This window comes from Rhinolophus sinicus, linkage group LG13 (genome assembly GCF_036562045.2).
Source record: "Rhinolophus sinicus isolate RSC01 linkage group LG13, ASM3656204v1, whole genome shotgun sequence".
Lineage (NCBI taxonomy): Eukaryota > Metazoa > Chordata > Mammalia > Chiroptera > Rhinolophidae > Rhinolophus > Rhinolophus sinicus.
Window position 1 is genome coordinate 30011586 of NC_133762.1, and position 26741 is coordinate 30038326.

The window sequence follows — 26741 nt, forward strand, 5'->3', positions numbered from 1 at the left end:
TCCAGTTGTTCAAGTTTATTGATGCTGTTTCAATACACTGACAAAACACACCACATTTTGTTTGTAACTTTTTCTCCCTCAAGAGTTAAAAGTCACTTTTATCTTAAACCAGAAGATTCTCTTAAAGAACACGTGTGTGCATGCACGCCCGTGCACGTACACACACGCACACACACACAAAGTACAAAAAAACCTAACTCCACCAAAGTGCATGTGAATGAAAGTGCAAACAGGCTTCATTTTCAAACTCTGGGATCATTCTCTCTGCTTCAGAAATGAAACAGCAAGGTCCTCACTGGCCTAGGCTGGGGCTGGGCGAGGCTGCTGGGGTCAAAGTGTAAGTGGTGCCTGCCCTAGAGAGCAGGGCAGAGGGCACATGGCACCAGGCACCCGCCCACTCCCGCCCCTCACTGCATTCCCAGGTCAAGGTGCAATGATCTCATTTGGGGACAGGATGGGGGTGAAGGAGTAGTGGGATGAACGGAAGACGGAGTTCTCTCCTCCCTCTTATGATTTGGTTTCTTTCCAAAGAGTTTGCCATTGGTGCAGAAAGTGCTGAGGCCTCAAAGGTCAGACCCCTGGGGGCCCTTGGTTCATCCTCTTTCCCGTAGGCCAGCAATAGGAGCGTGGCTGGCAGACCCACATGGCAAAGCCATCCCAGCCCAGCTCTGCGTCCTTTCCTCCTCTCCTCACAACACAAAGCCAGCATCTCTCCTCAGCGTCATAGATGAGGAGACAAGGCCAAGGAGCTGGTGAGTTTTGCCATCACCCAAGCAACCAAGATAGAGGCTCAGACTTGCTCTGCCTTACTCTTGGCCAAGGGGGCGTCCATGCCACCCTCTGTAAACCCAACCCTCAGCCCGAGGCAGGGCCTGTCCCCTTTCTTCCCAGGAAGGTTGTGCTCAGAATTGCCTCTAAGGGCTGACAGGGAAGGAACATTTAAGCCCTGCGGGAGTTTGGATGGGGGTGCTGAATGGCTGCCTTGGCAAAGCAGTCCAGGCTGGGCCAATGGGAGAGAGGGCCCCCTACTGGGCTGGGGCAGGAAATCAACAGAGCTTTGGGTTTCCCTCTTCTGTGGGAAAGATAGTTTCATATTTAAATGGTAATAGCCCTTGACACTTTCCCAACACCGAGCCTCACATTAGCACCCTGTCAAACACTTCTGAGAGTGTCCTACACACACACACACACACACACACACACACACACACATCACATGACGGACAGAAGGGGTCTGGGGCAGGCCCCCCTCACCACACCCTGCAGGCCCATCTCAGCACCTAGGGCCACAGGAGCTTGGCAGCTGCTCCTCACCTCCCATGGGGCTGGCTCCCGGGCCGGAGGCAGGTTTGGCAGTGGTTCAGTGGAGGCCAGGCCCCCACTTGGACAGAAAGGTCAAAGTCCCCGCAGGCACCCGGCGGGCAGTGCAAGACAGATGAAAAGTGGTAAGAAAGGCATAGGGACATGGAAAATTCAAAAGACAGAATTCACCTTCCCAACTCCCAGTTTCAAGTGGTCTTTGTAAAACGCCTCAAGAGCAAGACATTTAAGGGGCAGGCCAATGTGACATTATAGGGTGTGTGTGCTACACAGAGTACTACGTTCCCATGGCAGGAGGTCTGGCAGGCATGCGGTCCTCACCCACAGGGCAGTACCTTGGCTGAGACCCATGGCGGCACAGAAAGATGCTATGCTCAGCTTGGGGAGCAGCCAAGCTTGTTGGGGCTGCCCCTCCGGCCAAAGAACCTAGATTGTCTCACATACTCTTGCGCTGGCCTCGGCTACCTAGGCAGCCAGGCTGCCTCCTCCCTACACCCGACACAGTGAGGTATGGGGGACATCCCTAGAACCTTAGACTCTGCTGCAGAGGTAAAATGCTCTAATCACCTACTCTGCTGGAAACAGGACTTGGCACAGGACACTATAAAATGCCAAGTGGTCCAGAACTGGGCATGTTTAAGAAGGCATCTTGGCTCAGAATCCCCCACTTCTGGGTAAAAGGAAGAAAGACTCCCATGGATCCTATGAAAACATGTTTCTGTGGCTCACCGACCTAAGGGGAAGAGCCAGTGGGGTCCGGCTGGGCCATGGTGGGGGCCGCTGCCCAGGAAACGGGGCAGCAGAATGAGGGCAGCAAAACCAGCAGACAGAAAGGGGGAGGTGTCTTTTTGAGTAAATATGTTTGCAGCAGGGTCACTTCTCGGTCAGAGAAAAGGGTCAAGGAAAGAAAAGCAAGGATGCTGAAGAGAAAATGGCCTCGGATTGGAGGATTCCCTTTCTACCAGATTGTTCTTAACTGCTAAGAAAAAAACCCTTTGGTGATCAAACAAGTTGGCTAGGGGTGTGGGACTGCCGCAGGCAGAGGACCCCCAACCTACTACATCAGTGATGCCCCCCCCAGCCCAATCACACCCTCATCAGTGTGTCTGGTGGCAGATGAGTTCCAGGACTTGGGGGCTAGGACTCCATCTTGCCCAGGGCTCCTCTGCTCCCATGTACCATGTAGGAAGCAACCCGGTGAAAAGAGAAAACACCCCTGGTAAGATATGGAGGGGGATGGGGGTACAGGTGGGACAGGAGGAACTCAAGTCGAGAAGGAAGCATCAGCTGCAGAAGGGAGGCCCAGCGCGGGCTGGAGGGGGGCCCAGCCCTGCGCCAGTCACTTTAAGGTGTCATCGGCGTTTTTGAACATGAGAATGGCGTTATAGATCTTCAAGGCTGGGCCCAGCTTGACGCTCATGATCTTCACAATGTCCGCCTGTGTCAGCAAAAGGAAGGCCTCGCCGTCAATCATCTGAGGGGTTAGGGAAGGGAGGTGGTAAGTGGAGAAGGTGGGGAGGGGATGGGGAAGGAGTGAAGGGAAGGTGGGGGTATGCATGGGGAGGCGGAGGGGAGAAAGAAAATTGGAGTAAAGGATATATGGGGGGAAGGGAAGGAGGAGGGAGAAGGGAAGAGCAAGGCAAAGGAGAAAGGAAAAGGGAAGGAAAAAGGAAAAAAGGAAGACAGCCATGGGGACAGAGAAGGAAAGCAAGAGATCCACTGGTTTCCCCATGTTCTCTCACACACACTCTTTCTGCTGACCGATCTGGATTTCAGTGTATATGTGCATAATGTTTTCTGAGTCCTCACTGACAGTGGCTTCAAAAACCTGCTCTTGCTGTCTCCACCACCGGTCAACCTTAGCGCTACTAATAGCCATTGTGGGCATTTCGATGTGATGCATTGGAATGAGGTACACAGTATTACCCTCTGAGCTATTTTTGAGAGAGAGAGAGAGAGATTTAAACTGAATCTAACCAGGTCTTTGGACCTAACTTCCAGTTTATAGGAATGACAGGGACAGTGGAACAAGTTAAGCAACACGACACGGAAGCGACGAGATAAATCTAGAAAGATTTTTCAGTGGTTCCTGTGCCTTACCTGGAGGTTTCTCACCACTGCAACTGCTTAGGCTGATTCTAGGTTCTTCAAAGCAAAGATTGGCGTTTGTGGTCTAGCAATTTGGGACTACGTAACGGGACAATGGGATTATTCCAGAACCAATAAGATGGGGTATGTGTGCTGGTCTGTACGGGGGATGTGAGCTATAAGATCAGAGAAAAGGTCATATTTGACCTTGAAGTAGAGGAATGCAATAGGAAATGAATTAAATGAGCGAAACGCAATAATCCACAATAAGCAATAGGCCACGGTGCTGTGGATAGGACCAGGGAATTTCCCAAGTTAACCTAGAAAGATCCTTAGAGAGCCACACGTGTAATGTTTACCAGAGGCTGAGCTACAAACAGTACTCAGTACTGTCAAGAGAGACCTCTGTGCTGTCACAACAGAAAGGCATGGGCCACAAGGAATCGAAGAAAAAGGGACATTCAGGAAACAGGAAGTTGCCAGTGTTTACCCAGCTGCACGGTCAGCAGAGCCTGCTGGCCCCTCTCTGTCCCCCCACCTCCTCTGAGCTCCCATCACACCTGGCACACACCTCCCTCGGAGCCCTTACCGCACTCTGCCAGAAGCAGCAGTTTGCAATTCTGTGTTCCCTACAACGTGGGAGCCTCGAGAGCAGGGACTTCTCATTTATTTCTGTATCCTCCTCACCTTATGCTGGGCGAGGCACAGAACAGATGTCAATAATTAGTTGCTGAATCCATCAAATAAATACCCAGGGCTACAAGAAAGATGACTACGAGGGGACTGGACAGGCTTTCCTTAGCACCGTGAGCGCCAACCACCAGACTGAACAGGCGGCCCACAGACCATCTATCTGCTTTGCTCTAATTCCTCACTCATGAAACATCCCTCTCATGACTGCTCTGTGTGCTGGCTGGAGAGCATCTTGACTGGTGTCCTTGAATGCCCTGATGGCATCAGTTCAGCCAGAGCCTACTCCCCGGGGCATGGTCTTGCCTGGGGAAATGGAAGATGTGGACCAGACCGTGGAGAAAGCAAACCCCAGCCCCCACAAAGGTCCTGCTCCACACTGAGACTCTATTTAACGCTGGCGGTCCATGAGCACACCTTCCCCCCCACGTTGGCTGTTGCTTTTCTATATCACAGACCATGCTGAAGCGAGACATACAACAGATGTTACTGGGAGCGACAGCCCGTCTCCCAACAAGCGGACAACACAAAGCCCGGCATGGCTCAGAGGACCAAACTCTTAAGTGGCTCTGTAGCTAGCTGAACAACTGTCTTCAAAGAGCATCCACTTATGACCTGTTGTCACCTAAAGGAAGATTTTCATGGGTGCTACGTGGTTCTGCTCTGTCTCATTCAACACCTGTGGTAAAGACCTGGCTTAAAATACAGAAGGCTTAGTTATCAAATGTACAAGTTAAATTGCAAGAGGCTGGAAAGGCTTATTAATATCAGAGAGGATAGAATCAAGATTTAAAACAATGAGACTATGGAACCACCAAGATAACATTTAATAGGGAGAAATGTAAAGTTTTACATTAGGTTAATTAAAAAAAAAACACACGGGAAAGTTTGGTTAGATTATAATGGATAATTGATATAAAAGACACTTGGGGATTTGAAGGAACCCCAAACTGCCGTGATGTGGCTATAATAAAGCTATTGCAACCTCAAGTTTTGCTAATAAAAATATAGGGTTCAAATTGAGGGGAAGAGAAAACCACCCAAATGTCCGTCGACTGTAGGACATTCATAAAATGGAGCACTACTCGGCAATAAAATGAACAAACTACTGGTATACACAATGACTGGAACGAACCTCAAACACATTACACTGAATGAAAAGAGATGGATAAAAAAGGAGTCTGTGCTGCATGATGCCATTTATATGAAGTCCAAGAGCAGGTAAAACTAACCTGTGGTGCTAGAAATCAGAACACCCGTTGCCTAGGAGGGTGGGGACTGATGAAAAGGGCCAAGGAAGAACTTTCTGGTATGATGGCAATGTTTTATATTTTGACTGATGTACTGGGTTCAGGGTACATGCATTTCACAAAACCTGTGGAATGGGTGTATTTTAAGATGGGCGCATTTCGCTCCATGTACGTTTTATCTCCCTTTAAAGACATCTAAGCGTCGGTTCATCAGTTGTAACAAATGTCCCACTCTGGTGAGTGATGTCGGCAATGGGGGAGGCTGTGCCTGTGCAGGGGGCAGGGAGCGCACAGGAAATCTCTGGACCTTCCTCTCATTTGTGTTGTGAACCTAAAACTGCTCTAAAATAATTACCGTGTTTCCCCGAAAATAAGACCCAGCCGGACAATCAGCTGTAATGCTTCTTTTGGAGCAAAAATTAATATAAGACCTAGTCTGATTTTACTATAAGACCGGGTATAATATAGCATAGTATAGTATAGTATAGTATAGTATAGTATAGTATAGTATAATATAATATAATATAATATAATATAATATAATATAATATAATATAATATAATACCAGGTCTTATATTAATTTTTGCTCCACAAGACGCATTAGAGCTGATTGTCCAGCTAGGTCTTATTTTTGGGGAAACATGGTAAGTCTTTTTAGAAACAAAAACTGAAACCACACAGGGGAGCAGCAGCCCAGTGTGTTCTGTGTTGGTGACAGGGAATCTGAAACACAGGGCCCAGTTCTGGAAACACACATTATAAGATCACCAAGCCAGAAGGCCAGGCAAGCGCCCAAAATGGGGAGGAGACAGGGAGCTCTACCACACAAGGAGGATCTGATGGGAAAACTGGCCCTGTTGGGCCTGGATCAAGAGATTCTTCCAGGGAAAGGGGGCAGACATCTCTGTCATGGGCACCCACCTGGAGGCGGCACCTGTGGGTAGCAGGGACTACACTCTCCTGGTGAAGGGGGATGCATGTGTTCTTTAGAAGTATGTAAGACCTAAACAAACTCAAAGGTCGCTTCCGGTTTCAAATTCTACAAATTAGAGGAGAGTCATGATCAAGTGCTTCATTTAAGGACAACGACCCATTAAAAGTCACAACTACCACTGACTGAACCCCCACTGTGTCCGTCATTCTGGTAGAGGGACATGATTTCTACATTACTCTATAACATTACAGATATGATATTAATATAGAATAATATGTATTATTCTGTAATATTAAAATATAGACTAATGGTATAATGATACTAGACATTCTGGTACAATGGTCTGTGTATCATTTCCAATGCTCGCAATGGCCCTGAAAGGGAGTCACCATTACCCGCTTCATTACCATCATTTTACCTTCATTTTATAGATAAGAAGATGCAGGATCAGAGGCATAAAGAGCTCACACTGGCAGAACTGGGATCCAAACCCAAACTGTCTACAAAACTAGTGTTCTTTTATCTACAACTCACTGCTTCTTACCTTTGGTAAGCTTTTGGGTCTTGACTTTGAGTGTAGGTTAGGGTCCTTGGAGTACATGGCAACACCTGTGCCACTCCAAATATACGTACTTAAATTACTGACTGTCACTGGTGAAGCTAAGTTTGGAAAAGAAAAGATTGGGCAGAGGGCAGAGGAGTGAATGGAACCTGGTCTCCAGGGCGCGTTTTTCCTTCCTGAGGGCAGTCTCCACACAGAGGGTTCCCAAGCTGGGCCACGGTCCATACCAGATTTTTGACCAGCCTCACCCGGATGGGACAACAGAGGGCCCCCCTTGCTGGGGGCGGCGCTGGTGAGGGCACCTGCTTCTTGGCATCTCGGTGCGTGACCCTCCTCTGTTCCCACTTTGCACTTGCACCTCACTCACCTCATCTTTGAAGAGTCTTGCTTGGTCCTCACAACCTGTCAGGGTCTGAACGAAGCCGAAGACCTTGGAAACCGAAGAAGACGTGTTGCCAGAGGGACGGGGGCTTGGGAGGACAGGGGAGAGGTGGGCCTACACAGCCTTGGTGTCTTCTGGGCTGAGACAGTGTTGCTTTTGCTTATCAGCCTTTTTCTTATCACGGAGATCCTTGTGTTTCTGTGCTGTTGGCTGTGCGAGTGAGGCCCTCTGCTCCTGAGGCTCGGGGCTGAGACAAACCTGCCTCTCCTGATGGATTTCCAGATGGACTAGCAGCACAGCCTTCTCCCATCCACCAGGATGGGCCTATTGAATAGTCTGTCTGTCAGTCCCCACTGGGCAGCTAGCAGGGGAGGGATGAGCAGGAGGTGTGAGGGGCAGCACCCAGCTCTGCCTGACGAGGGCCTTTCTGGAGCTCTCCCACCGGGGTGTGGGGAGAAGGCAAAGTGGGGGCAGATCCTCACCTCATCGATGGTCCACTTGGAGACGGTGGAGGCTGAGATGCCAGCCACTCCCGGCAGGAGCTTGCAGTGCTGCTCCCAGCACACTGAGAGGGAACGGTCAGGGTGGGCCGACAGGGCTGACATGAAGAGAGACTGGTGCATAACGTCGCTCGTTAGGGCTGGAAAGCAGAGGCGGAGGCTGGCAGGCCGATGCCAAGCACTAACCTAGCCCCTGAAGCCCGCTCATACCCACGCCGCTCGGGAGAACCACAGCCCCCTTCTGACAGCCTTGCAGAGCCAAGAGGGTGGTCCAGATCTGCCTCCTCACCGGGGGGCTACCTCCTTCTGCTAAAGTGGGTTCCTCACTTTATTGACTCTCAGGTGGGCTGTTTGGAATGACCCTCCCCCATCCCTCGGAGGCTGCATCGCCCTGGGCCCTACAAGGACGTTCTCCTGGAGCTGCTGCAGCATCCTTGCACCACTCTCTAGATACCTCGCATTGAAATGGCCCCCAACACCCAAGCAAGTTCAGCCCTGACAGCGGAAGCCCATTCCGTGTGGCCTCCTTTTGCTAAGTCCTTTTGGGCCCTTACTGACTTGCTCTTTAATCCTTGGGCAAGTCACATAACATGGGCCTCAGTTTCCCAACCTGTAACTGAATAGGTTGGGTGAGGAAAGCTCTGTGGTTTCCTCTTGCTCTTCAAACGGCTGACACTCAGGGGGCTTGAATGGCCCTGTGAGCAGGAAAAGCACAGCTAAGTCTTATCCTCTGCAGGCAGCCTTTCTACTGGAGCTGTTTACCAGCAGACCCCAGAGCCCACGCTGAGGAGGTCTACCCATGGATGTGTGAAAAATCTTCGGAACAAAATCCAGAGTGATCAGTGTCCCCTCTGTGAGAGGGCCAGCTGGTAGAACAAGGGAGCCCTGTACTGAGGTCAGGGACCTTGGCTCTGTCCCCTGTTCTACCCCTGAAGTGCCTTGGGGTCCTCTCTGGGCTATAGTCCCTCTCTGGGAAGACTTAACTTCCCTAGTCCTCAGGATAATTCTGGAATGAACAGAGTAGACAAGCGCCCTCTGGTGGTCAGAACATGGCTCTGCAATGGAACCTAACCACGTGTACCATGGGCAGGTAGACCAGGTGCCCACTGCAGTCCCATCCATGGAAGACCTAACTCTGAGGACCTGGAGGCAGGCCAAGACCCTCCTCAGTCAGGCCTGAGGCTGCAGGAAATGTATCCCGTTTCCACCAAGAGGAAACAGTATAGAGCAACAGCAAGAGGGAGCCAGGCAAGAGATCAGGACTAATAATAATTCCAGCAGGTTATTAAGCACTTTAGATGACCATCTCATTTAAACCTTTTAAGATTGGCACTATTATTACTGGCACTTTACAGATGAGGAAATTGAGGCTCAGAGAGGTGGCATCACCCACTCAAGGTCTCACAGCCCGTACAAGGCAGTCTGACTTCAGGGCTGTTCTTTTAATCGCTATGCTGTATACTGCCCAGGTTACAGAGTCTTTTCCTGAAAAAGAACTGGAATAGCTTGGGTCCTGCCCAGAAACTGTGCGATGAACCGGGTGATTTCTCATGGTCTCTTGTTGCCTTAAAATGATGTGCATTCAACTCAAGTGAGGCAATACCCACAGTGCTCCTGTGCCACTGGCTGAAGATGTGAGATGAATTTATCACACAGTGGAGAGCTCAGTCATCTATCCTCTCCATGGAGCATGCTATGGGCTGAACTGTGTCCCCCAAATTCCTATGTTAAAACCCCTAGCCCCTAGTATCTCTGAATGTGACTAATTGAAGAAAGGGTCTCTCAAGAGGTGATTAAGTTAAAATGAGGTTGTTGGGGCGGGCCCTAATCCAACCCGACTGGTGCTCTTATAAGAAAAGGAATTTTGGACACACAGAGAGACTCGGGGGGCACATAGCCATAGCAGAAAGACCATGTAAGGACACAGTGAGAATGCAAACCTGTGCAAGCCAAGGAGAGAGGCTTCAGAAGAAACCAAACCCCTCCAGACTTTGATCTTGCACTTTTAGCCTCCAGAAGTGTGAGAAAATAAATTTCTGCTGTTTAAGCCACCCAGTCTGTGGTCCTGGGTTGTGGCAGCCAAACTAAGACAAAGTGGGTTGAGAAGCGAACTGACAGGTAGGTTAGGTGCTTTATGTCTGTTTTATCAGCAGCACGTAGCAGGAGGTCAGACCCAAGTTTGAACCCCAGCTGTGCCCTGTACAAAGCGAATGACCTTGGGCAAATGACTCTCCCTGAGCCTCCCATTCCTCTTCTCTCAGAAGGAAAACAATATACACATGACAGGATGCTTGTGAGAGTCAGTGACAGTATATGTACAGCACCTGAAATACTGCTTGGCCTATAGTGGGTGCTCAGTAAATGGCAGTAGTAACCAGTATTCTTTCAGGTAGTTGACACCTGAAAGGCAGTTATTGTTCATGTTTTCTGATGGAAAACTGAGGCTCAGAGATGTTAAGTGACTTGCCCAAGGTCACACAGCTACAAAGTGACAGCCATGGATCCTCTCCCAGGAAACCTAGAATCAAGAACAGCAGAGCCAGGGGCATCATCCTGCCTCATAGTGGAGAACCAGAGGCCCAGACAGGCTCTGCCTCTTTCCCACAGACTCACAGCAAGGCTGTGGGTGAAATGGGAATGGAACCTGCAGCCACTCAAGGCCCTATCCTATGCTCTTGCCACTGCTCTGTGCTCCCTTAAATGAAGAGACAGGGCCTCCCTGCCAGCTTCTCCTCCTCTGGGCCCCCCATCCCACCATTTGTAAACACTTTGTGGGACATGGGAGTAAACAACCCTGGACTTACTTGGGAAATCTTCTTGTGGGATCTTCCGATACTTTGGAGGGCGTCCAATCCTGGAGAGAGAGGGATCAGGTCCATGGCAGGGAATCAGTGCCTAGCCTGGCCCAAGAGGACACGAGGCCCTGCACCCTTGCCCTCCGCACCGGCCATGGTGACGAGGCTTCTTCCTTAGGGAGAAGCCCGAGAGGTTCCTCTTACGGGCCGAGGCCTCTGTGTCGGACAGCTCCGCCTTCAGCCGGCTCTGGTTCCTCTCAGCCAGCGGGCAGCCCGAGAGGCAATGGTGAGCTGTGAACTTGCCTGTGACGTGGCCAGACCCGTCACAGCCAGGAGTGGGGCATTTCCTGGGGAAATAGAAGGCTCAAGTAGGGCTCAATCCACTTGTGCTCATTAACCCTTCCCAAACAGGGCCCCATTTGGAGAAGGTCTTGGTGAACCCTAACTGGCCGCACACAGTAGGTGTAAAACAGACCCTCCTGAACAGTGCTGGAGGGGCTCTTAGCAGGAGCCCTTTCCTCACCGGTGGTGGAAGCTGTACTTGGAGGTCCTAGTGTGAGGCAGGCTCCGATAGCTGAGAGGGGGACAGCCCCCAGGGGAGACAGAGCTGGTCTCTCTGGGTCCTGGAGGAACAGGAAGAAAAGAGTGAGCTCAGGGTGCTGGGGGTGAGGGTGGGGGCTGGGAGGAGCCGAGGGCATTGAAGGAGCAGTTTCCCCCGGGAAGGTCAGCACTAGGGACCAGTTCCCCAAGTACAGCGGCCCTGAGTTAGGATGTGACACCACTTCCTGCTACTGGATCTACCCTCTTTAAGGAACGATGTACACTTGGGTTAAACCTGCTGGCCATTCCCTGTTTCCTGGGGAGAAGATCAACTCAGAGCCAGTGTGGGCACAGCTGTACCTTAGCAGCCACGTCAGGCAGATTCATGTTACTCTGTTTGTTTCCGTTTCATTCCCCAGACTTTGGTAACTTTTTTTAGGCTCGGCCCATGCTTGGAGAACAATCGAGAAGGATCAACACCCGATGTGAGACAGATGTGGCGTTGGCAGCAGGGAAATAAGAGTGGGGAGCGCTGCGGTGAAAACTGGGGCTGAGCAGTCCAATGACCTGACCTCTAACCCCTGCCTGCGGGGACCAAGATTTTACTTAACGGAGCCAGCATTTGCTTAGCAAATGCCACGCATGCTCTGTGTGGCTCTGGTAGATGCTGAGGGAACTCCCTGGTGTATAACTACCTCCTAAACTTATGCTCCCAAGTGAGCTTCCCCTTCACAGCACAAAACCCCAAACCCAACAACTGGGGAAGCCAGAAGCACTGCTTAACGTAGCAGAGACTTCTGGGGCGGGGAGGATGGGGGATCCTAGAGCTCACGGGGGCCATCAGAGTCTTGTGTCAGACCTGGGCATGCTTTGGGGGGGGGGCGTTGTCAGAGCCTGGGGGGAGGGGCAGGGCTGGACTTCAGAAGGAAAGGGTCAGGTGCCCTAGGGGTACACACGGAGAGGAGGCTGCAGGGGGTGCCCTGTCTTGGAGCACCAGCCGGCGGGGTGGATGTCTGGGTGGTCGGCATCGATCCAGAAGTCATAGGCATGACTCCAGCCATCAAAGTGGAGCTGGGGAGGAAAGGCCCTTGGTGGTCAGGCGTTCCTCATGAAGCCCCATCCCTGGGGCCTGTCAGAAGCAAGATTCTGGATTGGAAGAACCAAGGAGCCAACCCCACAATAATCTGTCTTGGCCACCACATTTTCCAAGGGCTTCACTCATTAAGCTACTGGCATCTCCCACCAATGCTTGGGCAGAACAAGGATTATTAGGCCCATTTTGTAGATGGGAAAGTTAAGGCTCAGACAGGGGAAATGACTTGCCCAAGCCTACAAAGGTAAGTCATGTGTGAGGCTAGAACACGACCCAAAATCTTCAGCCTCAGGTTCAGAGCTCTTCCCCACAACATGCAGCCTCCCTAATACCTGGCTCATGCCATACCCTTGACCTCTATAACCAGCCTACAGATTTCCTGTCCAATCGGCCTGTTGAATCCCCCAGCACAGGGGTCCCAGAGCCACCTTTATCCGATGGTTCTCCACGTCCTCTACGCTGGCCACACGAATCAGGGCTGGGTTCCTACGGTCCACGGCCTCCAGCTTCATGTTGACCAGAAAGCTGTGCGGGGGTCGCTGCAAGGGGGACAGCGGCCTTCAGGCCAAGGCCCAGCTCAGCAGCACCAAGGCCCCAAGAAGGGAATCCAAGTGCTGTGCCTGGAAAATCGGGGCCTGCCAAAAAGGGAGGCCAGGGCTCCATGCCTTCCCGAACTCAGCTCTGGGGGCAGGGAGAGCCCACTCACCACCTTGAAGGCCCAGGCGGGCACAGCAGCAGCCCCCGTCTCTTCCAGATATTTCTCCCAACAGAAGCTATCTGGGTCTGGGTAGTCTGGAGGAGAGGAGGAGAACAATGTGTCAGCACCCAGGTATCCTGGAGGAACTCTGGGCCTCCAGGCAGGACCAGGAGCATGGCAGAGACAGAGGTCGTGGAGGACCAGGTCCCCTGCATCACCACAGCCAGCTCCTCACAGGGAGTCCCCAAGGCAGAGGGGTGCCAGGCAGAAGCAAGCACATCACCACCTCACAGTTCACAGGGTTGTCTGGGGACACTGCTCCCACCCCGCTTGTTGGTCCTATTGCTCTAGGTCCAGCCCAGCCCCATCTGAGCCCCTGCTGTATGTGGGCCAGCGTAATGGTCCAAGAGGAAAGGATATACTTCCTTCACTCTGGACTCCTGCCCCCTTGCTTGGGGGGTGGGGTGGGAGGGGGGTCATCTACCTGTCTTCCCTTCAACCTCCACATAGTCAGGGTTTGATAAGACTCCTAAAATCAAAGAGTTCTCACGTTGCACACAGGTACGGGATCAGGGAGAGGGGTGTGGAGCCTGGCCTGGGAAAGGGCATTTGCTGAGGTGGCAGAGTCACCTTGTGGAGGGGTGAGGGGCTTTCCTTGCTTCTGGCACCAGCCCACCGGGTGGATGTAGGGACTGCTGGGATCACACCTGAAACCCAAGGATATTTCACTGTTCCAAGTGAAACGTGGAGGCCCTGAGCCTGCTGTTCTATGACAGTACGGTGTCAGGGTCCATCCTCATTCTACTTCTTAGTGAACGTTAGTGGGCTGATAAGAAAGTCAGAAAACTGCAGCATTAACTAAAAACACTAACAGCACCCCCGCATATCGAAGGGAAAACCATGAATCGCAGGGGTGGGCTCCTCTTGACCTTGGTATTTTTAGACGAACCTCTAATATTGAGTTGTTTCTGATATAGCTCAAATCCACAGAACATTCAACAAATATGAACGCCAGGGCTGGGGGGGGCCACATGGTGCCTAAGGTTTGAAAGTCTTGCCTTCCACCCCCCGCCACCCTCTCACCCCCAAGGCCGAATCTGGGCCCCCCCACTACCAGTAGTCATAAGTATCGTCCCAGTTGTCAAAGTGCACCAGGAAACGACTGTCCACCACGTCGGTCACACTGGCCACGCAGACGAGGGACGGGTTCATGCGGTCGACAGCCTCCAGCTTCATGCCCACCTGGAAGCCCAGGGGTGGGGGACTCTGGGGGCAAGAAGAGGGGCTGCCATGGCCAGAGCCAGGCAGACTAGTGCTAGCCCAGAGTGCACTGGCGAGGATAAGGAGGGGATTCTCTCGGGGTTATCCTGGGGGTTGGGGGCTGGTCGGGGGAGAAATAGGCAGAAGCATAAACCCCAGCCCCGAGTCACTCAGGAACTTCTGGCCTCCAAGGTGCACTCAGAGGAAGCCTCCCTATGCAGGAAGATGAGTGAATGGCAGGAGGGTACACCTTCGCCCAGAGTGTGCCAGGCTGTGCCAGGCTAAGCGCAGCCTCCCCCACCCTACGAGACTGCTGTCATCATCCCCATTTTAAAAGTTAAACAACTTGCCCTGACCACAGTGCTAGTCAATGGTGGGGCCCGGATTTAAAGTTTGACTTAAAAGTCTGCATCCCTTGTTACAATAGTGGGTAGAACCACACCAATCACTTGGAAAACTGTGAGTACAGTCTCTGGGGCTGGATTGGGGGAGGGGGCGTTGGGAGTAACTGCCTGAACAGCACAGTGGAGTCCCTGGCCCAAGGGACCCTAAACTTTCAATAGTGATATTTTTAATGGGGGTTCCCCATATCTCTCAGACCTTTCGCTTGGTTGAGATTAGGAGATACTTGAACTGCTGGAGAAAGCTGCCAGCTGCCTTTAACAGGGAAAAAGGCGAGAGGTTCAGCTGCTGGGACTAAACGGCAGAGCCTCAATGTCGGGCAAAAGGAAGGAAAAAGCAGCTCCCATAATAGATAGGGGCTTGGACCCCACACCAAGAACTGCAGAGCAAACCAAAGCAAGAAACAAGAACAAAGACATCTGAGAGCCCAGGCTGAGCTGGGGGGCCAGAGACTCCGACGGGACATGTGGAGGAGAGGATTTCTGTAGAGGGAACTGGGGGAGAACCTACGGCCGGCTTCCCCCTCTGGCCTTGGCCTGCCCAGTGTGCCCCTCCCATTTGGGATGAGACGGGAAGAGGGCTGAGAGCACCAGCAGACGAGCTCTCCTCTGATGAGTCAGAGACCTGGGTGGGCTGCAGCGGCTCTCCCTGGGGCGGGTGTCCACTCTGGCTCTGGGGACTCACGTGGCTCTGGTTCACAAATAGGTGCTTGGGGGCAGCCTGAGCTCTTGTGCTGCGCAGGTACTGGCTCCAGCTGAACTCTTCTTCCTTGTAACCTAGGCCCCTCAGGGGGCGGGGCGGGGGGTGGATGAACAGAGTGCCATGCAGACCGAGGCTGGGCCGCGGCGAGGGCACCCCACACTGAAGCAGCAGATCGGGCAGGCCTGAGGACCCCACATCCCTCAGAAACCGGCCCAGGGACCCCTTGCCAAAGCAGGACATGACCTGGGTGGACACTCAAAGGGCAAGGGAAAAACAGAAGCCATGGGGCTGAGTCATAACAGGAAGTAACGAAGAGAGGCTGGGTGTGCATTGGGGAAAGGGGAGACCAGTGGAAAGAAGGGATGGGTCTGAGGGCCACTGCCTCGCTGTGACCAACCCACCTAGGCCTTACCTTTGGGGGGCTGCAGCTTGTGTCCAGTCTTCTCGAACCAGCCAGCGGGGTGAATGTCAGGGGAGTTGGCATTGATCCAGAAGTCGTGGCACTCGGAATACCCGTCAAAGTGCAGACGTAGGCGGTAGCCACACACCTGGCCCCACGAAGGGGAATCACATGGAGTCCGATGCCAGCAGACACCCATTCCCTTTCCCTCACCTCTCCTGCCCCGCCTGGGGCTGATGCCAGCAGGTTCCCCACCTCTCTTTGTTCCCAGGTTGACCCCCATGCTGAACCTTGTCCCACGCTCCCCTATCCTGCAATGAGGACAGTTCATGTACTCGTTCTGGGTATAAGACAGATACAGTCTATGACAGCCTCCTGCCCTTCTGAGACCCAGCCAGAACCCCGAGGGCACCGACCAGGGCTCAGACCTGCCCAGAGCCCCGATGACCTATCCTGCTGCTCCCTTCTCTCACTGCTCCCCACTCACACGCTGCGCTGGCCTCCCTGAGCTACTTCATGGCAGCTCCATGAACAGGTGGCCTGTTCCCAGCCCCAGAGCCTCTGCTCACGTTGCTGCTTCTTCCTGGAACACCCTACTCATTCACAACTCATCTCTCAAGACTCAGCAATGGAGGCCCATCTTCTGGGAAGCTTCTCCTGCCCCCTCCGTGTCTCTCTGCGCATGCCTGTCCCACACCTGTGGGATGTTGCTGGCATGTTTATTTGGCTGATTCCCACACAACTAGGAGCTCCTAGAGGACAAGGGCCTTGCTGGACTCATGCTCACATCCTGCCCTCGTGACCTCCTCAAATCACCCCAGCACTGAAGTACACACCATTCAGCCCTCCACCAGCCCTCACGCTTCGTCTGGATTTTGTTCATTTTTTTGGCTTTCTGTGTGTTCCCCCTTAATCCCCTATTAGATTGTGTGCTCTCTGCATGCATGGCAGTGTCTCCCTCCTCTGAGTCCAGGCCCTCCATGCCCCTGGCAGGCTCCATCGATCTATCCTGAGAAACATCACCAACACGGTGGTGCGAACCTCAGCTCACCTCGGCCACGGTGAGGACGAAGTACATGGATGGGTGCTGAGGGTCGATGCCTTCCAACTTCATGCCCAGTCTGAAGCCATTCTTGTTATGAGTGACTGCCTGGTACTGTCAACGCACAGATTGGACAGGACCCAGCTTCCATCCAGCCTTATCCTTGCCTGGTGAGCTTGGGGTGAAGGAGCCGCCTTTAGGCCTCACCCGCCTGGTACTACCAAAGGGATAACTTAACTGGGGGTCTTAGTGCAGGGATCCCGAGGGGGATGAAGAGCTCCCAGATCCCTTGAAAATTGTGGGCTGAGTCAGGGCTGGACTGAAGGGCTCCCTCTCACCCAATCATTGCGAGATCAGCATACACAATTGAGTAGAAGGTGCCAGAATTCAAAAGTCTGCAGGCCTGCTGATGGGTGAACCTGGGTTCCACCTCTGTATTTCTTCCCACCCTGGAAGCCCCTTAGGGTGGGCCCTTTTCTACTCTGGGTCCCTAACCGATCTCTCCCCTTTCCATTCTGACAGTCCTTTAAGGGATATCAAACACAGAAAACACCAGAAGGCCTGAGTTTGGTGGTGAGTCCCTCAACTGGGAATACAAGCACTTCCTAGGCGGAAATTGTCCCACTCACGTCCTGGAAGAGGCTGACCGGGGCAGTGACGGCCTTCTGCTCCTCCAGATATGACTCCCATGACCAGCCTTCCTTCTTCTCCCCTGACACTGTGGGCAGGAGACAAACAGGCTGACATGGAAAGTGGAGACGGTAATGGAGAAGGCCCGAGGGCCTGAGCTCACTATGATGAGCTTTGTTCCATTTTTCTTAGAACCAAAGGTCAGAGTGGGGGCCCAAACAGCAAGGTCCGGCCAGTGAGCCGTACAGACTTGCTCACACCACCAAAGGGAAGCAATGGCATGTGATGCCATTAAAGCTACTCAAGTCTTTGGATACTTAGCCTGGCAATAGAGCCTACTCACAACTGAAGAAAGGATAAGCAAACACATGGTAAAACCCCCAAGAACCCATAGCCACGAATGCATAAACCAGAAACACTGTCGTCCTCTCATTCTCTGTGTCTCTCACATTCTAACTCATGATCATTTATATATACACAACACACCATCACAACCGAAACCCACCCTCCCAGCCTCACACCTCCAAATGTGTACACACACGTCACATGAATATGTACACATAGGCCACCATACCAGGCTGGCTGCTGCTCCACTCCTCACTTTCTGGGGTGTGAGCAGTGGGGTGTCCCTCTGGATCCTTTCCTTCCTGTTTCTCCTGTGGAAGGGAAGCCTGATTCCAGATTCCTGTCCTCCTGGGTTGGTGAGAAGCCCCAGTCTCTATTCCTGGCCGCTGTCTGGCTCTCTGGCCACAGGTGTTTTGCCCCAAACAGGTGGCATTTCTTCTAGGACACCAGCAGGAACACAGCTCCAGCAGACCAGCCCCTACCACTTGGACACAGACTCACATAAGCGACACAACCTGACTACAATTCCCCTCCTTCCCAGGTGGGGAAACAGGACACAAACCCCTGACTAAGGATGAGACCCGCCCCAAAATGATGATTGAGTCATTGTCTTCTCTCACCCCACCCCAAGACCTGAATTGATGGAGGGAATAGTAGGAATTGAGGGATAGCATCTAGCCTCCCCCTTTCCTCCCCACAGCCCTCTTCCTACCACGGTGTCTGGCTCTGACTCCTCCTCTGAGGGGCTCTGGTATTCCCTGTACTTCCTCTTCTTCATGGGTTTGAGGAGCTCAGAAGTGCTGGTGCAGGAGTTCTGGCCAGAGGCATTCTCCACTATGACTGACCTGAGGGAGGGGCAGCCTGAAGGAAAGAACCACCCACCCACCCGGCACCACCCAGCCCCTCTCCTAAGCCCGGAACTGGAATGCGGCTTTGGGACCCAAGAGCAGAGCAAGTAGAGTGGTAAACCCTGCCCCTTACCGCTCCTGGAACAGCTGGACGCAGCCATCATTGGAGGAACCAGGATCTGGACCAGAGCCTTGCTGAGGCTCACATGCCTGGCATTGACAGTTGCCATCATCCTCTCGGGGGTCCTGAGGGGGATATTCTGGAGGGTCTTGGGGGAGGTCCCCTGTGGGGACCAAAGGGGCCTCAGGCCACCCACCCCGTCCCAGCCACACCTAGGCTCCGCCCACGTCAGCGCCCACGACCCCGAGGCCCTGCCTTCACCGTGGTGCCAACTCCTCTGGCTCCTCGACTGGACAGGCTCCTGCCCCCCCAACCTTCTCCACCTCAGGACCAACCCTTGGGTGCACGTGCAGGTACCCGGGGCACGCCCCCTTTGGTCCTGCCCCGGATCGAGGCTCCTTAGGGAGCTCAGGCCTAGATCCAGCCGCGCAGGGACCCAGCTCGGGGCCTGGGGCTCCTACCCGGCTGCTGAGTGCTCGCATCGCCACCTCCCGCCGAGGCCTCGCTAGCTTCGTACTCCGCCACGCCTTCCTGCCGCAGCTCGGGGCTCGGGGGCTGCTCTGCTCCCACCATATTCAGTGGCGCATACTCGCTAATTCGGAACTGGAGCGCAGGAAGGTCTGAGGACGGCGACTAGGGTACCGGCCCTTGTGACCCACCTTCAGTCCGTACCGGACCCCTCCCGCTGCTTTATTCAAGCCACGCGCCCAGCAGCCCACAAGACTCCGCCCCTGACTGCCCCAAACCACGCCTCCAGACACCTGCAGGCCTCGGCCCCAGGGCCCCTCACTCCAAGCCACGCCCCCAGAGCCCCTCACTCAAAGCCCGACCCACTTAATCCTTCACCTCGGCCAACCTCCTCCACCTTCAGTCTCAGGCCCCGCCTCCGGGCCCGCAGGCTCCGCCCCACAACTGCGGCTCGCTAGGCCCAGGCAATCCCCAGAGACACTGACCCGCAGGCCGCTCCCAGGAGGCGGGACCGCGGCCTCCGTCCACTCCAGAAGCCGCACTGTGCTGACGCTAGAGCTGGCCGCCGGCCCCGCGCTTAACTGCGGCAGAACGGTGGCCGTGACAGGTATGCTGCCGGTCACTCGCTCAGGGGTGCCCACATGGATGGGATCCCGCGGAAAGCAGGACACATCCAGGGCACTGCTGGGCAGGCCAAGGGTGGCAGAAGTGGCTGCGAACAGATACACGGACACAACACAGGTGAGCCTGGTGGCTCTGCCCCAATCCTGCCATGCATGTGTGTACACAGGTGAAAAATATCTCCTCCCCAGGATCCACACCTGCTTGGGCAGGTATGGGGATGCTCCTCCTCCCCAGGCCCCTGGCTTGGCCCACCTGGAATGATGAAGGCCGCAGTGGGCAGGTGAGGGCTGGAACCTGGGCTGTCTTTGGCCACCAGATGCATGCTGACCTCCCCTGTGGAGGACCCCTTCAATGTCCTCAGCATCTCCATTTCAGCATGCCCCTCCATCCTGAAAGGCCTACAAGTGGAACACAGCCCCTAGGGTGATCAGGGAGGGAGGGGGCTTCTTTGAGGAAGAGCTGCCCACCCTCAGAGAAAAGGCTCAGCCCTGAGGGGACTAGATATATTAGGAGCTTAGCATCAACTCTGGCTTCTGGCTGTAATCAGGACACTCAGGTGAGGACTCGGGCCAGGCCCTACATTTCTCCCAGTCTTGTAAGGTGGGCATGTGTGAGGGTGCCTTTGTAAACTGACATACAGAACTGACTCTGGGGAGAATGTCTCAGGCCAAAGTTCTATCTGGCCAGCTGTCTTCATGACATAGCCCAGGCCAAGTCCAAAGTTCCCTCTTTCTCAACCCCATCTCCATTTCCACTGGAATCACTCTCTTCTCCCTCTGGGGACCCAGAGCCCTCAAGCACCATGTTCTCCCTCACTGGAATGTGTTCTTTCCCACACCCTGTCCACCACTCTCTCCCCAAGCACAGTGGGCACTCAAACATCTGTTGAACAAATGCATGATTCTGAAGAGCAAAGAGGTAATATATGAGAACCCAGGCAGTGCATGATTTTGCTTTAATAAAGCAAGGGCGATACTGGCATTTAATAAAGAGGTATTTGAACTGGGAAATATAGGGGGGGAAAAGACCTAATAAATATACTTAATATACTTCAATATCCATCATTACTTAACTGCTAAAATGTGTGGGCCACTGTCCTAGATGCCTTATTAGCACTGTCCAGTAGAAATTTCTGTGATGATGGAAATGTCCTGTACCTACATTGTCCAACACAGTAGCCACTGGCCACATGTGGCTACTGAGCACTGGAAAAGTGGCTCGTGTGACTTGAGGAATGGAATTTTTAATCTTATTTAATTTGAATTAATTTAAATTAACCACAGTGGCCATAGTTATGTATTGGACAGCACAACTTTATACATATCATAATTGCCTGTTGCCTCTACCTCCAAAACACATCTCAAAGTCTGACCACTTTTCTCCATCTCATTGCCACCAAGCTCGTGCCAACCACCATCAGCTCTCCTTGGACTTCAGAAATTGGCTCCTAACCCATCTCCCTTCCTCTTCTCCTGCCCCCTACAGTGTATTTTCCAGTAAGAGAAAATTTTAAAAATGTCAACTAGATCACATAATTTCCCTATCCAAAATTCTTCACTGCCCTTAGAATAAAATCAAAGTGCTTTACCCTATAGAATATAACCCATCTTCCTCTCTGACCTCATCCTCCACCCTCTTCCCCATGTTCTCCACCCTCGACAGACTGGTTTCCTTCTACTGCTTGACACATGTTCCCACCTCAGAGCCTTTGCCTTTGCTGTTCCCTCCGCCAGGAATGCTCTTCCCCAAGCTCTCTGCTTGGCTACCCCTTCCCTTAGGCCTTAGCCCAGTGGTCACCTCCTCAGAAGGTCTTTCCTGACCACTCAATTTAAAGCAGCACACCCCTCACCCCTTCTTACTACTGCTTAGCTTATTACAGTGTTTATTTCCTTCACATTCTTCGTTATAATCAATGATGATTGTGGGGACAGAGCCCCAGAAAGCAGTTTCCAGGCTCTCGGCCTCACGTGGAGGGGTGCTGGCTCGGGTAGTAGATGGCCGTCGGCTGTGGCTAGCTGACCATCAGCTGTGGCCGGTTATCCAATTGGCCACCGATACAACTACCACGGCTGCACTGGGGAGGGGAGTCGGTCGGTTGGCAGAAAAAAAGACAGCAGGTCGCACATCGTGTGAATCCAGCCTCCAGTGAGACTATAGTGGTATGACTCCCCTACCTATGGCTCTGTGGGTGTTCCTTTTTGGCCTAGCCACATCCTGCATTCTTATGTGGGGAGCGGGACAGGAGACCCCGCAGGACGCCCCACAAGACACATAGTGCTGTGAGCAGTATCTCCCGCATGACAATGATCTTTATTTATTTGTGTCTCATCAGTCATCCTCATATAAATGTAAGTTCCATGAGGGCAAAGACGTTATCAGTCTTGTTCACTGCTATATCCCCAGCACTTTGAATGGTGTTGGGCACACAGTAGGTCCTCAATCAATTTGTGTTGGATTTCAGTAATTTAAATTTGTTAATGAAAAGCAGTGTTGATACCTGGTTGCTTTAAGGTGTTAGCGTACAGGTTTTTGGCATACAGTTCAAAGGAAAGAACATGGGCCTAGGCTTAAGACAGTTAAGAAAGTATGAATCTCCACTCCACCACTCAATACCTGTGACTCTAAGTAAACGGCTTACCCTCTCTGAACTCTGTTTCTTCATGTGTAAAATGAACCTGGTAATGGTATCTACCTCAAAGGGCTCTGATGAAGATCGAATGAAAAAAATAAGTGAAATCTTGATACCAGCAGGCATTCAACAACTACTAATCCACTCCCTTTTAGAAGAAATTCAGGGAAATTCCAGGGAGCTTGGTAGTTTTTCTGGCCAGTAACATGTAAGTTGCTTGCTTGCAAAATCAGTTTGCAATCATTGCTGTCTCTCCATCCTGCTGTGCTCATGCATTCATTTATTTTCCAGCTTTTCCTCCCTAAAATACAGAGTCCATCCTCCATATCATAGCGTACATAATCAGGTAAGCAAAGGTGAGCTATGTCATCTGCTTAATTAAGAACCATTCACACCGAGGTCTGTTTTCCCCTTTTTTAAAAATTGTAAAATTCGCTGAATTTCAATTCCAATTATTTTGCTTAGCACAGCTGACATACTTGTACCATTTTAAATTCTTTTCAATAGAGCCAATCTTTTTATTCAAAACATTGGCAGTCATTAAGAGTGAATGTGGTTACTCCTGAAAGAATTCCATTCTGTTTCAAAACATGTCACATGTTTCAGGTCTATCAAGGAAGAATGATGAAAATGACTGCCCTTATGTTCAGGCTTGCTGCCTTTTCTTCAGCACACATTGGAGGGTCAACTAGGTGACAGCACCATTCTGTGCTCTGGGAATAAATATAGTCTCAAATAAGACAAAGTGTCCTCGTGAAGCTTATGTTCTAGAAATATGGAATAAGGTTAAAGCTGGAGATATAAATTTGAAAACTGTCATGCATAGATGGCACTGAAAACCTTAGAACTGAGAATCAGGAAAAAGGTGGGAACCTTGGAGCTCACCAAGACTTATAGGTTGTGAAATGGAAGATCTAGCAAAAGAGACTTAGAAGGAGCCTGCAATGAGGTGTGAGGGCACACAGAAGAAAGAGTCTGGGCTTCTGGAGGACATGTGAGGCAAGTTTTCAGAAAGTGGGACTGCTCAATGGTGTTAAATGACATTGACAGATCAAGTCAAATGAGGGCTGAGAGCTGACCACTTTAGCAATAAGGAGGTCATCAGAAACTCTGACGAAAGCCATTTCAGAAGAGCTGTGGACACAAAAACCTGATCCGAGTGGGTTCTAAAGAGAAATCATCAATTAGTTCAACATTTACTGAGCACCTAGTATGTGCCAGGCACTGTTCCAGGCAATGAAGATTTGTCAGTGAACAAAATAAACACCCCTGTCACAGGGTCTACATTCTAGTGGGGCAGCTGACAAAAAGGATTGGTCCTGTAGAAGAATGGGAGAAAACAAACTGGAAACTATGGGTCTAACAATTCTTTCAAGGAGCTGGAATGTGAAGGAGAGCATGCAAATGGAGGTTGGTATTTGGAGAGGGATGGGTCTCAAGGAAAGGTTCTTTTTGTTTGTTTTGTCTTTTTAAAATAGGAAATGTTACAGCATGTTTGTAGCTGATGAAAATGAGCCTATAAAGAGGAAGACACTGACAGTGCAGGAAAAAAAGAATAATTCTAGATATAAAGAAGCCATGTCGAGACTGGCTATGGAAGTTTCATACGGGTTCTTGTATGTACGATATACTTCACAATAGAACATGTTTAGAAAAAAAAAGAATAATTCTAGAAGACAAGGCCTGAATGTGCAGGAGCGGAGAGGAACTAATGCACCTGTGGTGTTGAAACTCCTAGTTAGCAGCACCTACTGTTTCCATTCTTTCTCCCCAACTAGACCATTAGCTTTTCTGAGGCCTGGAACTGCTTTCTCTATGATGTGAATTCACCCCTCCTTTACGACTACCACCCTGTGTATTTGCAGCTCACACAGCATTTTCATAAGCATTGTCCCACTAGGTCCACAGCAGCACAACACGTCTGCTATGGCTCCCAGGCCTGAGCCACGTACAAGAACCCCACTTCTGTGGTGGCTTCTGCACATGCTGTTCCTTCTGCTTGGAACCTTTCCACATCCCTTATTTCTGGAAAATTCCTAATTGTCCTTCAAGATTCAGCTGAAGTGACACCTCTTCTTTGAAGCCTTCCCAGAATCCACCTCGGAAAGTTAATCACTCCCTCTCTTGTGCTCCACTCCACCACAATCTAACTATGCATCAACTGTTCTGTCTCCCCCAGAGACAGAACAAGGCACCTGATGTGCAAAGAGCCTAATCCAGAAAGTACACTCCACAAATAGCCACTGCATGAATGAATCAGAGCTAAGAGTAAAGAGTGGTCAATGATATAAGAAACAAATGGTACTGAAATCCATAAATGGCGTAGTCATTCTTGCCTTTGGGGCTAGAATAGGTACTCTTTCCTCTTTCAGTGCAGCTCAGGGGCTGGAGGAGGGGATAAAGTGGGAGATCCCAACTACTGTGAAGGCTGTCACTGGTAGCCCTCACCTGTCAGCTTCTCTCAGAATTGCCCTCAGCCAGGGGAGCTGCCTCGCCCAACTGCCCTCTCCTGGAAGCGGGTATCCGTTGACTAGTTGATACCGGGTATAAAGACCCCGCCGCCTTGCCTCTATTTGGGACATCTCTGCAAAGCCATCTCAGCTCCAGAGCTTCGTATGGGACAGGCTGAGGCCTCCATTGAGACTACAACGGTAGTTCAATTTCTCCCTCTGCCCAACCACCCTACTGTCCTCACTCCTCTACGGGCGATATTTCCGAGGGCACCCCCATAAACCTACACTCAAACCTCCCTCTCAGAGAGTCTGTTTCCAGGGATCTGAAACATTGGATCCCCAGCCCAGAGCGGTGTCTGGCACATAGCACGTGCTCAATAAATATTTACTGAATGAATCTGCTGCGGTTGTTTTTTTCCCTCGGTCTGTCAGCCAAGGGTTCCCCCACCCTCTCCCCTTCAAGGCCTCGTATACAACAGACGCTCAATAAATGCCCTCGCTCTAGGTGGTGGGGGTGGGGAGTGAGCGCCGCAGATAGATACCCCCTACGCTGCCGGGACGCCCCAGGGGGTGGAAGCGGGTTCCAGGGTCGCGACCCGCCTCCGCCTTCGGAGTCCTCCGGATACTAGTATAGACTGTGGTAGGCGGGGGCGGTCACTGATCCTTAGGTCCCGCAGAACGATTACTTTTTAAAACTCCAAAATGGCGGAATTCTTTTTATTCTTTCCCTTTATGGCAAAAATCATCATCATCATCATCACCCAATTTCCCGTTATAAAAATCGGAAATGAATGGAAGGGAAGAGAAAGTTTGTCAAACGACCCATTTCCTAAGAAAACCCAAGCCCCGCCCTCTACTACACCGTTCCTTCCATTAATGAAAAACTCTTAATTGACTGCATTTCTCTAAACAAGAAGCCTCCTCCCTCTGTGCTTCCAAATCGCGGCCCGCAGGAGCACCGCAGACGCGTCCCCGTCGCCCTGGAACCCCGCACCCACCCGGCCCTCCGCACCCCGCCAGACCCCCTTCCGCTCCCGCTCCTGCGAACCTCCAGCCCAGCCCGCGCCACCCGCCGGAGGCGCTCGGAAGGAGCCTCGAACCCGGGCCGCAGACCCGAGTCCTCACCGTGCGAGGCTGGGCCGGGTGGCGCAGCAGTCCCACACTCCCGGGTCCGACCCCATGGCCCACGGATTCCCTACCTGCGAGGCCAGCCTGTGGCCGCCCAGCGCGGAGCTACGGTCGGAGCCCCGCACTGCACGCGCCTGCGCGCGCTGGGGGTGGGGGGGGCGAGCCCGCCTCCCTGCAGGACGCGAGGCGCGGACCGCGTTCGGCGCGGGTTTGGGGGACACGGCCCGCGGGTTTCGCCGCGCACAAGCCTTCTTGCCTTCCTGCGAGTCCCGTCCGCGTGGGCCTAATGTCTCCTCCCCGCTAGGGCCAGACTGCTGCGCGGGCTAGGCGGGTGGAGATTCTTGCTGCCTCCCACCCCCTGCATCACAGCACGCAGGGGTTGTGGGGATCACCGAGCCGGAAAAGGGAGCTTGGTGGGCCCCCAGGCTGAACCGTCGGTGGCAAAAGACGAGGCTGCACTCCCGCATGCACCCCGGCCGGGTCGCCGCGCTGTCCAACGCCTTCCCACCGTGCTTGCTCCCCCACCTGCAGAAGGGAATCCGAGGAGCGCCCGAAAAGGCCTTAGGAGGGGTGAAGCGCTGTACCTCCAGAGGAGCCGAGACCCTGCGCGGCGCGGGTTCTGACCCTGGCCCTGCCTGGGTTAAAAGTGGCATTAGCCGCGCCTGCGTTTGGATGACCCCACTGCCATTGGCTGATAGTGTGACATGGGGCACATCACTTTATCCTCCATTTCTTCCTTTGTGAAGACTATCACCCACTTCATGGGCTGTTTTCAGTAATGGTTCCTGTTGTGGTATTGCCTGGAGTAAGTCACTGCTCCTCTATGCTTCGATTTCC

The 26741-nt window shown here is 52.4% G+C and overlaps 1 protein-coding gene across 4 annotated transcripts; it reads right to left on the reverse strand.

Annotated features, from left to right (window-relative positions):
* Positions 1-26307, reverse strand: L3MBTL1 (L3MBTL histone methyl-lysine binding protein 1). 4 transcript variants are annotated; one of them, XM_074317353.1, is made up of 22 exons: positions 25902-26307; positions 19947-20092; positions 19556-19782; positions 19064-19205; positions 18615-18765; positions 18346-18478; positions 17863-17944; positions 17288-17376; positions 16668-16772; positions 15629-15764; positions 15139-15290; positions 13967-14118; positions 13483-13559; positions 12862-12947; positions 12584-12694; positions 12019-12133; positions 11046-11145; positions 10672-10869; positions 10532-10581; positions 7710-7867; positions 7213-7275; positions 1-2758 (listed from the first exon to the last, which is right to left on the reverse strand). In XM_074317353.1, the coding sequence occupies exons 1-22, from the start codon at positions 25955-25957 to the stop codon at positions 2660-2662; spliced, it is 2628 nt and encodes an 875-aa protein (XP_074173454.1). In that variant the 5' UTR covers positions 25958-26307; the 3' UTR covers positions 1-2659. The 4 variants fall into 4 exon arrangements, with proteins under 4 accessions (XP_074173454.1, XP_074173453.1, XP_074173456.1 ...); XM_074317352.1 differs by having other exon boundaries at positions 1-2794; positions 25902-26306; XM_074317355.1 differs by having other exon boundaries at positions 1-2794; positions 15199-15290; positions 25976-26305.
* Positions 26308-26741: the final 434 nt, after the last annotated feature.

What these genes read in the sequence shown, in the direction of transcription:
- L3MBTL1 (XM_074317352.1), bottom strand. Translation starts at nt 25,957, where the DNA reads ATGGGGTCGGACCCGGGAGTGTGGGACTGCTGCGCCACCCGGCCCAGC. An exon ending in GTGGAGCAGCAGCCAGCCTG is followed by an intron (nt 17,377 to 17,862) that starts GTATGGTGGCCT and finishes TCCTGCCCACAG; the next exon opens with TGTCAGGGGAGAAGAAGGAA. An exon ending in AGCCGCTGCAGCCCACCCAG is followed by an intron (nt 14,119 to 15,138) that starts GTCTCTGACTCA and finishes TCTTGCCCCCAG; the next exon opens with AGTCCCCCACCCCTGGGCTT.